Genomic DNA, 14,659 nt, shown 5'->3' with positions numbered 1-14,659 from the left:
TGGTATGGACGTAGCAGAAGCAGAAGATGTTAAGAAGAGGTGACAAGAATACACAGAAGAACTACACAAAAAAAGATCTTCACGACCCAGATAACCACGATGGTGTGATCACTCACCTAGAGCCAGACATCCTGGAATGCGAAGTCAAGTGAGCCTTAGGAAGCATCACTATGAACAAAGCTAGTGGACGTGATGGAATTCCAGTTGAGCTATTTCAGATCCTAAAAGATGATGCTGTAAAAGTGCTGCATTCAATATGCCAGCAAATTTGGAAAACTCAGCAGTGGCCACAGGACTGGAAAAAGTCAGTTTTCATTCTGATCCCAAGGAAAGGCAATGCCAAAGAATGTTCAAACTGTATGCAGGTCAAGAAGCAACGGTTAGAACTGGACATGGAACAACAGACTGGTTCCAAATTGGGAAAGGAATATGTCAAGGCTGTATATTGTCACCCTGCTTATTTAACTTATATTCAGAGTACATCATGCAAAATGCCGGGCTGGATGAAGCACAAGCTGGAATCAAGATTGCCAGGAGAAACATCACTAACCTCAGATACGCAGATGATACCACCCTTATGACAGAAAGTGAAGAAGAACTGAAGAGCCTCTTGATGAAAGAGGAGAGTGAAGACGACTTAAAACTCAACATTCAGAAAACTAAGATCATGGCATCCGGTCCCATCACTTCATGGCAAATAGATGGGGAAACAATGGAAACAGGGAAAGACTTTATTTTTTTGGGCTCCAAAATCACTGCAAATGGTGACTGCAGCCATGAAATTAAAAGATGCTTGCTCTTTGGAAGAAAAGCTATGACCAACCTAGGCAGCGTATTAGAAAGCAGAGACATTACTTTGCCAACAAAGGTCCGTCTAGGCAAGGCTAGTAGTCATGTATGGATGTGAGATTTGGATGATAAAGAAAGCTGAGCACCGAGGAATTGATGCTTTTGAACTGTGGTGTTGGAGAAGACTCTTGAGAGTCCCTTGAACTGCAAGGAGATCCAACCAGTCCATCCTAAAGGAAATCAGTCCTGAATATTCATTGGAAGGACTGATGCTAAAGCAGAAACTCCAATACTTTGGCCACCTGATGTGAAGAACTGACTTATTTGAAAAGATCCTGATGCTGAGAAAAATTGAAGGGAGGAGGAGAAGGGGAGGACAGAGGATGAGATGGTTGGATGACATCACCAATTCGATGGACATGAATTTGAGTAGGCTCCAGGAGTTGATGATGGACAGGGGATCCTGGCATGCTGCAGTCCAGGGGATCACAAAGAGTTAGACACGACGGAGTGACTTAACTGAACTGATGTGTTTTTTCAGCCCAGATTATCTGTAATCAGAACTGTTAAATTGATTTCACTATTACTTGCGTAAGTTAGCAGGTGTCCAGTGAAGAGTGAGTTTTGACCCACCCTGCACAGCAGCAAGGTGTGGAGGGAATCGTGTTATTGTACACAAACAGTGGCCATCTCTCCTCTCCTTAGACTTTCACACTGATGTTTCTTGAGACAAATTTGAATTGACGTTTTAGAGCTTAGTTTGCTCTTGTAGAAGTGTTTTCATTGTATAGCATTTGGAGAGGTGATTATTGACCTTTTTGGCTGGTGCTGTGAGAAAAAGGGTGATTTTTTTTGCAAGTTTGAAAATGTTTTTGAAACTCAAGATTATGTAACAGGGGCACAGACTCCAGGTTAAGACCTTCACATTGGTGATCTTGAGCAGGCTGCTTTACCTGTCCCTGCCTACCTTTCTTTAATTAAGAAAAAGAGATTAAGAATACTATTTGTCTCATAGAGTTGTAAGGATTAAATTGTTTAATACATGAAAACACTTACAGCAGCACCCCGCATGCTTAAGCAGTTACTCTTAGTTGTTATTATTAGGGTGTTTTCTGCCTCTAAATTTAAAAAATATATTATGTATTAAAACATAATATGTATGTATATATAATTTCAAAACATAGCTTGTCCACAGCTAGGGGGGCATTTTGGTTGTTGTTCAGTCGCTAAGTTGTGTCCAACTCTTTGTGACCCAGTGGAGTGTAGCACACCAGGCTTCCCTGTCCTTCACTGTCTCCCAGAGTTTGCTCAAACTCACGTCCTTTGAATTGGTGATGCCATCCAACCATCTAATCCTCTGTCGCCCCCTTCTCCTCCTGCCCTCAATCTTTTCCAGCATCAGAGTCTTTTCCAGAGTTGTCTCTTCACATTATGTGGCCAAAGTATTGGGGCTTCAGCTTCTGCCCTTCCGGTGAATGTTCAAGGTTGGATTTCTTTTAGGATATATGGCATAGTGGGTGCAAATCACAGGCCATGGAGTCAGAATGCCTAAGTTTTGCCGAGTAGCTATGAGGTCCTGTGTATCTCCACGTCTGTAAATGACAGTACCTTCTTCAAGGGTGATGTTAATATTACAAAAGGTAATATATCTGAGACATTGGCAGATATCAGACACTCAACAAAAATTAGCTAGTCTTGTTATTTGTATGTCCATTAGATAAAACATTTTCTAGTAAGATTTCATCAAGCCAGTAAGAGGGTCTATGAGAATCATGAGGAAGAGCTTATATAAATATCGAGAAAAAGATAACGTTTTTCCAGGGTAAAAAGTGCTATTAACAATTATGTTTAATATGCATTGCCATCTCATACTGCATATGCTGTTATAAACTTAGTTTTGTTTAATGTTAGGCTTTTCTTAACTTTCATATATTTCTTATTAATATGATTATGTCCACTTAGTGATAAAATATCTATATAAGTACATTATTAACAGTTGGGGAGAAATAAAACATTATTTCTCCTTTGAACACACTAGGGGCACTGGACATCTGCCCAGGGGGCATTCTTCTAACCAGTAGCCTGCTCGTTGGCTCCGAGTGTGGGTGGGTCAAGATTACACTGGTTCTTTATAGTTTTCTCTGTTTAGAGGTCAGTGTTCCAGATCCTTCTCTTGTGCCTTGTAAGGCTTGGTTTTCTACATCTTCGCTTCACTCAGCGAGTAGGACATTGTGCTCAGAGTGACCATGATAATCTTCATCTTGGCTGATAGTACAGGCACAGTAGCGTGATGATCTTCTAGACTTGGTACGCTTAACTCCTGCCCACCCTAGATTGCAGTTCCACAGTGTCCTGACATTTGTTACTATTCACATTTAACCTACAATTAATTCAGATTTCTCAGTTTTGCTTTTTTGTGTAATCTGCCAATAATTGTGATATAGTATCTGACATGTATGCAGTATTAAAAATAGTTTCCAAAGCATATAGTAAACATTACTTCACTTAGTCCTGTAGGAACCTGTTATTTGGCTCCTTTGGTGGTCGAGGAGACAGATGCAGCGTTGTCAAACGATGTTTCTGAAGTTCAGGCCTCCGCTTGCTAATGACAGACCTGTAGCGTCGCTCTCTGCCCACGTCCAGTGTCCCCTTCTCAGCGGGTAGCTTGCATCTGTGTTTTGCTGGTTCTGCTCTGGTAGCTGCCACTGGAGTCTGAGGGACTAGAGGAATTAGAAAACCTCCCAGTGAGTAACACACTCACCTCATTTTGTTGGGTTGCAGCTGTGACTAGTATATGTATGGATTAAAGAAAAGATGAAAGTGTCAACACTAGAAACATTACTTCCTTTCTGTTAATGTAAATATAGATTAGGGCTATGTAAACTTCTTTTTTCCTCTGCCAAGAGATGAATCCTTTCATAAAAAGTTGAATCTTTTGCCCAGCCTTTCCCACCTGGTCCTTGGGAGCCTTGGACCCAAACTCAGGACTCCTTATTTCTTCCCATCAGCTGGTGTGCAAAGACCAGTCCTGTTGCAAGGTGAATCCCCTGGGAAACCCTGAAAAACAGAAACGAGGAATTGAAAACACCTTACAAAATTTTTGTCATTCAATGTAATGAGCGTCCTCTCTTTTTTTTTCCCTCCTTATAAAATTCTAAATTAAACATCTCTGACTTTGCAGTCGCTCTTGGCCGAGCCCCGTTCTTTGCAGTGGACCCAGCCATGTTTATGCAGTGGCTACAGCCCAGAGTCATGCATGTAGAAGGGGCAGGAAGTGCGGCAGGAGGCAGGCCCAAAGGAGCTAGAACAGGACGTTTCTGGAACCATTGCTGAGGGATCTATTTTATGACCATTTTCAAGCCATGGTTCTCTGCCCCTGGGTCTTCCTCACCCAATTCTGAACCCTGTTGATTCATTTCTTTAGCATTTATCGAGCCTCTGGTGAGGTGGGCGTTATGCTAGTCTTTAAAGATATGAAAATGACTGAGACCGTCTCTGACCTCAGGTGGCTCCCAGTCTAACAGGGGAGACAGATACAGATGTCAAAAGATGCTCACACTCTGGTAGTGGAGACATCAGGTGTGCCCAAGGTGCGTGGTTAGGAAGGCACCTGGGGGACTGGACAGCTCACTGACAGGTTGTGCAAGACTTCTTCCAGAGGCGCTGCTCGGGCTGAGGTCTGAAGGGTCCCCAGGCGTGTGAATGAATGTGTGTGTTGCAGGAGGGAGCTTGGGGACAGTACAGGGCATGCAGATGCTCAGCGGTGAGTGGGCTCAAGGTTCGGCATGGTGGCAGCTGGCTGTGTTCTGCTCTGGCATTTTGAACATCCTTGAAATGCTGGAAATTCTCCTTTGAAAAGAAATTAACTTCTCAGGTGTATCCTCAGGGTTCCATCGACAAGGCATGCCAGTAGGTTACAACTGAAGGACATACTGTTCCTGTGCAGTTCAGCTGGTTGTGCAGCGTTGCTGTCTGTCGGGCCCTGGGTCCGAGCTGCTGCTGACAGATCGTTACTGCAGTATCAGCCCCAGGGCCCACAGCCTGGGCCAGGTTCTCACTCTTGCGAGAATGTGGCGAAGCCAAGGAGCATTTGCCCTGCCTGCATCTGATTAGAATTATAAGTTTATGTTTATTACTGGGTTCTCTTCTAAGTAGCTGCCAGCAGCATCAGCAGCGGGCTGACTATGGCAGCCGTGTGGGGAGTTGGAAACCCTGCCAGAGAACACCAGGCCCGCTTGGTTTTATGTGGCTGCAGCTGTGACTCTTACATGTGTGACTCTTTTAAAACGAGGGGATAGAAAACATGAAAAGTGATTACTTTTTCAAAAATGTAAATATTGGACTATTTACTGCCCTGTTCTACTTTTAAAATCCTTCATCTAGCTTATTTATTGAGATAATTGAATTTAGACATTTCTGAGGCCACTTTTAAGATTTCACATCTCTGGGTCCAGATCTTAATTTTGACTCACTCCCAACCATTTTTAGGTTATTCTATAGTTGTTACTATCATATAAAAAGGTGGCCACACTTCATGACAATTAACTATTTACAGATCTGTTATAGCACTTTTAAATCGCCATTTTCCTGCAGATATCTTCTGATGGCTAAGAGTCTTTACTCATGGTGCTCACGCTTTTCACAGTCATTTACTGAGCACCCATTTGACAGATTGTCGTGGTTTTTGAGCAGAGGTGCCTGCTGCAGAGTCCTCTCGCATGTTCGTGCAGATTTGTCGAACTGTACATGCCTCTGTTTATTCCTCTGTAAGTGAACACTGGCAGTTCACTCAGAGTTGTGTGAGGTTTCAGTAAGTACATATGGTTATATATAATACATTAATTCATTGAGCACCTATTATACCCTTGTCTTATGATAAGTGCTTTATATGTGGCACCTCATTTAATCCCCCCCAAATCCAGTGACGCAGATGCCCCTCTTCCCGCATCTCAGAGACGAGGAAATGTAGATGCTAGAGAGGTTAAGTTGCTTGCTGAGGGCTGAGGTGGTAATGCATGGGAGTGGGATTGGGTTCTGGACCATCTGAGCCTGAGGGTTTGAGCCTGTGCTCATTGGGCACATGTCAGACCCGCTTTATTCACAGCACGGAAGCCCCTTTTATATAAACCTGCAGACTGGGCAGCCGCTCAGCCTGCCAGACTGTAGGACCACGAGTTAAGCACCCTGAAGAGAGCAGTTTTAGAGCCTGTCGGCACCTGGGATGGGAGGACATGTGTTTCTCCCGGAGCTGAGGTGAGTCTGGCTCCCCTCCACCCCCTAGCGCTCCGCGTGCTGGTGCGTGCTGCCGGCGCTGGTGGCGCGGGCGGGGCGGCGGCGGTCAGGCCTCCCGGTGGTTTGCGCGGGAGGAAGGCCGCTCTGTGTACCGCTCTGTGAACCGGGAGAGTCTCTTAGCTGGAGCCACACGTGCGTGTGTTTATAACGCTGGGAGTTCCTGTCTTTAATATGTGCATACGATTCTACTGGGGCAATTTGTCTCCACAGTGATACAAATACTTGTAGGCAATAATGATTTTCTTCCTCACCGCCTTTAGTCATCTGTTAGCCAAACTGGATAAATGTTTGTCTCTTTTCATCTTTCTTTATGAAGCGGAAGGCACTGGAATGCAATCATTCTGTGGTGGCTTATGTGGTTTCCTAGGTGCTGTGTGTTCTGTGGCAACATGATGCCTATATATTTCAGAGAAGAAAGAGTGAGAGGGAGGAAGCTGAAACTGTTGAAGCAGCGTGATGTGGTGGGAAATTTAATAGCCACAAAGATTAACTGGCTTAGTCTGAGGAAATAGCTATCTATCATTTGTCTGTGAAGTTTAAGGTGTGAAACTCTTGTGTGCAAAATATTCAATGACCTTGCTGTGCCTGACTTACAAAGCTGGCATCATCTGGTGCTTTCTTTATCTTCCTGTAACATTATTTTTGAGTAGATGCAAAATGAAGTATTTTTAAGTGGCTGTGGTTTTTTTTTTTAAGTTTTTGTGATTTTTTTTCCCTCAAAATTTGTATTATCCACAAATTTGCTAAAAAGAAATATCTTTTATTATGCAGATGTTTGGTTCTGAGCTCTGATAGTAAGAATTTGGGTACTGAGGGCTATCTCATTATCTGAAATTGCTTGATTGCTAAATTTCAGATATGTATGAAAGTGAAAGTGAAGCCGCTCAGTCGTGTCCGACTCTTTGCGACCCCATGGACGGTAGCCTACCAGGCTCCGCGATCCATGGGATTTTCCAGGCAAGAATACTGGAGTGGGCTGCCATTTCCTTCTCCAGGGGATCTTCCCAACCCAGGGATCGAACCCGGGTCTCCTGCGTTGCAGACAGACGCTTTACCGTCTGAGCCACATATATATCAGGAAAATGGATATACATCATTTTAGTTTCTAAGTTCTAATTGTAAGGGATACTTTTATATCAGACTTTCTCAGCCTGGCACTGTTGACATTTGAGACCGGATAATATTTTGTTGTAGAGGACTGTCTTGGACATGGTAGGATGTTTAGCAGCATCCTGGCCTCTACCCACTAAATACTAATAGTATGTCTCCCCTCCCACCAGCACTGTAACAACCAGATTGTCTCCAGACATTGTCAAGTTACTCTGGGGTGGGGGTGGGGGTCACCCTCAGGGTGCCCAGGTTGCCCCCCGTATTGAGAACCACTACTGTATGCCGTTGCGCTTACCTAAATTTGTAGATAATGTGCAACTCAGAAGAGGAGCTAAGACTGTTAGAGCCACTTAGAGGTACTTCCTGAATTGCATGGTGCTGACTTTTAAGAAAGAAAAATACTAATTGAAGAGAGGAAGAGATTGCCTGCAGAGGTTAAGCACAAAAAGGCCATTAAAAATTTCCCATAAAAAACAGTCACATATTAAACTTCATGGTTATGTGGGGGCTGTTTTCTTAGGCTTGGCCATGCACTGCCTCTTCTGTTGTCTGTTTTCTGAAAATCAGCAGCAGTGCTTGCTTATAGGCACTGTGAAGTAGTTTCAGGTCACCAACTGGTTCTTCCTTGCTGATCACAGGTAAGCCTCAGCTAGCCCCTCTTTTCCTTATCTGAAGCGCTGAAATTGTCACCAGGCTGGAATTAATCAGAGGACATGCTTTTAAGGTCTTCCAGCATCTACGCTCGGGGTTGCCTGTCGCCCCCGTGTTTGGCCTCCGTGCTGGTTTGGTGATTGGTGTTGGGAAGCACGTTCTTCCACCTGGGCTGCGTGTGCAGTGTTATCCTCTCGTGTTTTCCTCTACCTTCCCTCACACTTTCTCTGTTAGTCCTGCATGGTCAGAGCAGGTTAATGACTTCCTAAATGCGTTGCTGTTCTCATCCCCTTCCTGTGAGCTTTCTACTTGGAAGGCATTTATCTCTGTTACTGCTCTATTTCATTTCCACCATTTTGTGAGATTCAAAGTGTCAGTTGCATGCATACTAAAAAAGCTATCCTGATTTTTGGAAGCAACTAGAATGTGAGGCTGTTGGCTTTTTTTCCCTCCCCTACGACACCAGCGTCCATTTTAGTTACACGGGTGCAACATCCGTCTGACTAAACGGCTGCACCTCGCCAGTAGCCTTGCTGTGTCACTGATACTCTCAGACCTTCAGACGCTTCTTCCGTTATGCATACATGGGGTCACCCTTCTGAAACATAAGTGTTCATCCTATTTCGTATCTGAAAAGCATCATATAACTAAATTTATAACTTACATTGTATTTAGCGAACGCTTTTTTTCCCTCAGTCGTATCATTATCCATACTTTTATATTGTTGATGCCTCTCCCTAATTAAGTAATCAACATGTGAATCTGATACTCAGTACTTTTGACCAAAAACTTGCTTTATGTTCCAAGATGTTGTACTGTTTTATCCTATGACCATCATATCTTTAGCACAGAAATAGTAATTATAAATAAAATTTATTTTTTCTTACATTGTCATTTTGGAGCTATGACATTTAGTATCTATAAATTTAGTTATATTGAAATTTCCACTGAATCTTTTCTAGAATTAAGTTCATATATCTTAGGAACTAGCAGAGAAATTTTCCCTTAGGGTATGCCGGGAGAGGAGCAAGTAGTTTTGATAATGAAATGAGACCTTACAGGAATATTTCTAGAGCAGCTATAATAATTCAAATGAGAATTGAATTAAAGAGGAGGGAAAGGATAATCTTTTTTTTTTTCTTTTGAACATCAGTGTTTTGGGTAATGATGGCAGCAGAAAGCTAAAGGACTGTGCTATTTTGTCTTTTTTTTTTTTCTTTGTATTACATCTGATTTGGAACCAAAGTAATGAAAATACGATTTTTGTTTTCATGGTAGGAGATGGAATAAACTGAGACTGAAGGACAAAGAGAAGAGTCTGAGGCTTGAAGATGATTCTGAGGAAAGCGATGCTGAATTTGACGAAGGTTTTAAAATGCCGGGTTTTCTGTTCAAAAAGCTTTTTAAGTATGTGCTATGTGTTCCTTTCTTTACATCTGTCGTCGAGCCATTGTTACAAATTAATATTTTAGGAACTGCATACAGTTACCTGTGGGCCCTCAAGGTACTCGCAGCAATTTATTTTGAATACGGTTACTGTCAAATGAAATTTTAGCCACATGCTGTTCATTAAAATTAGATGATAATAAATTGACTGAAGTGTGCATTCAGTGTGTTTATAAACTTACAAATCTATGTGGACCTGTATCAGCAGACTAAAAACAACACTTTAAAAGCTATTTATATCAAGTTATTTTGTTGTTGTTTTTAGCATTTTTAAGGGACCAAATCTCTAATTTCTTAAATCAGATTAATTAAGAAGAATTGCTTATTAAAATCAATATTGCAGAGGTCTTATACTTCTGTGTTGAAATAAAAACTTTGTAAAGATTATTTTTTTGACTGTCTTGTACTGTACCTAAGGATATAATACTTTTGAGCTGACCAAATGTGTATCTAAGTATTTCCTGTAAATGTTATTCTTATATAAAAAGGCAAGATGTAGGCAAACACCTTCAGGACTGAGTTTGTACCTGAAACTGTGTTTTATGTGTGAAGTGGCCCAGGGTTGCAGATAAATGGATGCCCTGTGGTAGGTGCGTGTCCGTAGCCTACAAGGTCCGGTACAGTCTCTGTGATGAATGTAAATCCTGAGCCAGGTGTGCAGTCTCATCCCTCCTGGGATTTACTTAACAAGGTACTTTAGGAACGCTTCCTTGACGCACGCAGGAAGTTAAAGCGTTAGGTAGCTTCTTTCTGTCTCTCGTATCATCACTTGGTGGTCGGGTGCAGGATGTAAACGTCTTTCTTTGAGACACTTAGGTTTAATCTCCTTCATAGATTGAGCTGATAGCCATGCCTGAAACTTGTGCAAGAGGTCTACTTAAAGAGAGTCTGCTTTTTATATTTCCTCTCAAAGAGCTTTTATTATAATTCTAACTTTTCTCTTGAGGGTGGAGGGGACAGAGGGAGTAGTTATTTTATCCCAATAAACATATAAGACAGCTGAATCCTAAAGATGTGAAGTATCTTGGTGGGGTTGCTATACTGGACAGAACTATAAAGAACTGTAGGGAATCTCTAGTAATTTTTGGAGGTGTTTTATAGCCCGTAGAAGTGGCTACTTTGGCTGTTGCTTTTCCCAAATGAAAATTAACTATGGAAAGATAAATAGAGATAATATTTATTGGCAACTCTTTTCATCTTCTCTAAAGTGATTTCTTACTAAGAAACAGGCCAAATAGTATCTGTGTTGTACTAGCGGAAGGAATACCCAGGTTACAGATTAACTTAATGAAGACGGGATACTTCTACATGAGTATTAAGTGATTTGGCAAATACCCTCAAGAATGAAGTCGAATGTGCATTTTTGTCTAAATGTGGGAGTTTCTAGCAAAAGAAATTTCACAGTTAATAGAACTAAACTTACTATTAAGAGTGTATCAAATTCAGTGTATTGACTGTTAACCTTATTGTAGTTAATGTAAATACATGTTTAAAAAAATATTGTGTCAATTGCACATTCCTTGAAAGTATTTTGTTTTCATTTTTCACCTCAAAAGCAGAATTTTAAATATTTCATAAATGTTACAAAACTTCTGTTTCTTTTATTCTGCTATAATTGGCAGAGTCTCCATTTTTCTTTCATGACTAAGCTTTAGCCAGGCCAATTTAATTTTAAGCTGTAGATATATTTTTACCATATTTACCACACTATGTGGAATGAAATTAATAGGATATATTTGTACACAAAGGAGTCAGCAGATACTGTTACCTATTTAAGTGCTATTTTCTGCACCATCCTGGTTAACTTTTAAAACTCTATTTTGAAAATTTGCCCAGAAAATATATTTGACTCTGTAATTTAGCAATCACGTGACAAAAGTCAATCTTTAGCCACACTAGTAAGTGCAGTCTTAGCTTAGTGTGACAGTGATCTGTGGTTCTTCTGTGGTGCTTCAGTCTCATGGGGGAAGCGGAGTATAGTAATTCTGTTACTCTTTTACAGCAGTTTGTAAAAGTCTTTAACTTTTCCTGAAGAGTAACTTTTTATGTTTTCAAAACAGTTCTGAAAACGGAATTCCATAGCCTGCTTTCCTTTAAAGTATATACTTGTTTTACAGTGTTTTATTATTAAGGAAATTAGGGCAATACAGCCTGAGTCCGTCAGTGACACTGCTGGCATCAGAACCCAGGCCCGGAAGTGCCCGTCCAGCGGTGCGGGCCTGCCGTCCAGCGCGCTGACGCGGCCCGGGGCCCTCACGGGAAGGGGTCTGTTCTCCGCCACCTTTGCACGGTGTCCCCAGGTGTGGTTGGGATTCCCATGTGGTGACGTGACTTACAAGGCTGCCTAGTCGCTGTTTTTCCTTAAGTCATCCTTTAGATGCTGTTTGAACGCCCTTGGAAATTACATCTGTAGATGAGGAGACGTCCTCTTGTGGGTCACCTAGAATCCGGACGACCTGACTCCCTCTGGATACCGCGCTGGTCACCCTTCCTCCTCTCCTTGTTTCTCGGTTGCCCTCTCCAGGTTCTTTCAGTTGATTGGCCCCAAACAGAGAGGGATGGGGGCCGTGTGGGGTGGAGACGGCTTCGTGTGGTGGGAAAGCACTGGAACGACCGCCTGGACGTCTTGGCCCCTGTTCTGCCCAGAGGGGTCGGCCCCCTAGTTTTGTGCCTCAGTGAGAGGGGGCTGGTTGACTGGAATGTAGTGGGTTGTCAACGTACATCAGTTTTTTGGGGAACTTTTTGGACTAGATTTTTTTCCACAGCTGATTTTCAAAATACTGGGGAAAGTTAATGATGACATACTTACTGAGAGAAGAGTAAATAAAACTAGTTTCACAGGGACTGAAATCCGTGAGATTTTAGGTAGAGATACCACGCAGCAAAGAGTAAACATTTGGGCAGTAAACCAGCAAAACCGCCTTCTTTTAGGGTAGCCATCTCACTAGCCTTGGCGTTTTCTTTGGGGGGGTCTTTAGCTGTCATTGTCTTTTAAGTGCTTTTTCCTTTAGATTTTTAAACTTGGCAGATAATCTTCATGCCATTGCATAGTGTTAAATCTTTCTTTCATGCTAAGAAATGCATTTTGCTTTGTTCCTTTTTAAACTTCACTTTTAGATGATTGAATTAAACATACCATTGATGGGAAAGGGCAAATACCAACTCTCTTTTCTTTTTAGAGGGGAATGTATTATTTCTATTTGAAATTTTATTTAAAATTTAAATTTAAAATCAAGCTTAAAATTTATTTATTTAAAATTTTAATAGCACTGACCGTTGTATCTATGATGAAGTCACTGAACCAAGTTCTACTTTGGAATATTAAAAGACCTTTTGTGTTTTTGAGCCTTTAAACTGTTTTTGTTTTTTTCTTGCCTCTGCTAGTAATATGACAGACTCATCTGTTATGTACTAATTTTGTGATTAGCCCTATTCTTTAGACTAGTTTATGGCCTTAAAATTTAATTTTTCCTATAAAAAGATAATATGATTACCAAGTGACTTTTCAACAGTATGTACTGTAAATTGTAGTCTTCTCTGTCTTGCTTTTTTATGCTGTTCAGATTGGAAAAATAAATGTTAATGCATCTTTTCATAGAAAAGTTATTAGAACTTTATATAACTAAAAACATTTGAGTTTTTTTTCAGGAGGATATTGAATAAAAGATAATAAGTTTATGCTTGTTTACCAGGCTATTTCTAATGTTGAAAAAGAAATGAAATAGTCCCTAATTGCCCTATCTATCAGTTTAATTAGAAATGTGTTAATGTTCTGTAAAGAAAAATGTGTGATTTTATGCTTTAGGTAATCAAAAATGTATGACCTTATGAATATAATACTCATGTAAAACACACATCCGGCATGCTTCTCTGACTGGTGCTAGAACCTCGCTAAATGATTAATTCATGAGTACTTTGCGTTATGATCTGTATTACCCACCATTTGCCATTTTCTTTTTCTTGTTGGTGTTTGTTGTTGTAGGTACCAGCAGACAGGTGTTAGGTGGCTGTGGGAATTGCACTGCCAGCAGGCAGGAGGAATTCTGGGAGACGAAATGGGATTGGGCAAGACCATCCAGATAATTGCCTTCTTGGCAGGTCTGAGCTACAGCAAGATCAGGACTCGTGGTTCAAATTACAGGCAAGTGCTCCTCTGCAGACTGTCAGTCTGTGGAGCTCAATTAATATTTCATCAGATGTATTGCTGTGGAGGAGGGTCTTGTGAATTATTGATGACATTTCAATTACAATATTCCTTTAATTCTTTTAGGGGGGACATCAAAGGGAAATTTTTACGAGACAGTGGAGCTGTAGGGCAGGAGAAATTAAACATGTAACACTGCTAATGAATTCCAGGCATTGATGCTTCGTTTTGCAGATGAGCCCCACTAGATATTTTGGGTCAATACAGTGTCTAAGGTTAGCTTCTGCAAATGGATTGTTTACAAACTCAATTATGTTAATATCAATGGTTTACACAATATGGAATTTTAAATTAGACATAATACCTTTAGTTCCATTTATTAAATTTTACATTAAAATATTTGTTCTGGCAGGAGACCAGGTGAGCATTACAGTAAGTACAAAGTCTATTCATGGGGAAAGTTGAATCTTTGGAGGATTTCTTTTATAATCATTATGCGTGATAGCATTTGTAGATGGTGCTTTTTTTTTTCAAATGACATTACATACTTGTCTGCTCACTATGCTTTCTCCCTACTCTCCCAGTCTTTAAGAATTTTATATAAATTTGAAAGTCAAAGTCTAAATAATAGAAATATAAAATGATAGAAAACTATTTTTTGGTTGTAATCTTTATTTTCTTTAGGAATTCAAATAAACTATTAAAACTTTAATCTTCTGAAAGAATAAACATTTAAACATGCTTGTTCTTTGTGGTAGGACTGAAATAGTTTATCTTGAAATCCAGTGAGCATTTCCATATTTAAGCTGTAAGTTGACTTTTTCTGTAAATCAGTAATGGTAGATGAATTATGTAAATCAATTAATGCTTGATGAATTATGTAGAGTATTTAATTTTAAACCCAGATAATCCAACAGCTCCTTGGATTCTAATAGGCTTTACCTAATGAGTAACAGCAAGATATTTACCAGACACTTAGGTTGTAGAAACCCCAGGCAGTCACAGGATGCGATTTGACGACCCCTTTACAAGAGTGTTAGTGTGCCTGAAGGCGGCCACAGCAGAACGTGACTGTCTACACTCTGGTTCATCAACAGAGAAATGTTTTCTGGAATGTTGTGTGTGTTGTGGATTAAGTTGCTTCAGTCGTGTCCGATTCTTTGCGATCCTATGGACGGTAGCCCGCCAGGCTCCTCTGTCCACGGGATTCTCCAGGCAAGAATATTG

At 40.8% G+C, this 14,659-nt stretch overlaps 1 protein-coding gene across 4 annotated transcripts in view; it reads left to right on the top strand.

Annotated features, from left to right (window-relative positions):
* The window catches only part of ERCC6 (ERCC excision repair 6, chromatin remodeling factor), a 73,016-nt gene that overhangs the window by 22,051 nt on the left and 36,306 nt on the right, over positions 1 to 14,659 (top strand). For all 4 annotated transcript variants that reach the window (XM_019953715.2, XM_019953716.2, XM_070781971.1 and 1 more), the window contains 2 exons: positions 9,121 to 9,249; positions 13,271 to 13,429. In XM_019953715.2, the coding sequence (XP_019809274.2) occupies positions 9,121 to 9,249; positions 13,271 to 13,429 (288 nt within the window). The remainder of the gene's footprint in view (positions 1 to 9,120; positions 9,250 to 13,270; positions 13,430 to 14,659) is intronic.

Source organism: Bos indicus, chromosome 28, assembly GCF_029378745.1.
Source record: "Bos indicus isolate NIAB-ARS_2022 breed Sahiwal x Tharparkar chromosome 28, NIAB-ARS_B.indTharparkar_mat_pri_1.0, whole genome shotgun sequence".
Taxonomy (NCBI): domain Eukaryota; kingdom Metazoa; phylum Chordata; class Mammalia; order Artiodactyla; family Bovidae; genus Bos; species Bos indicus.
This window is presented reverse-complemented; position numbering and strand designations above follow the sequence as displayed.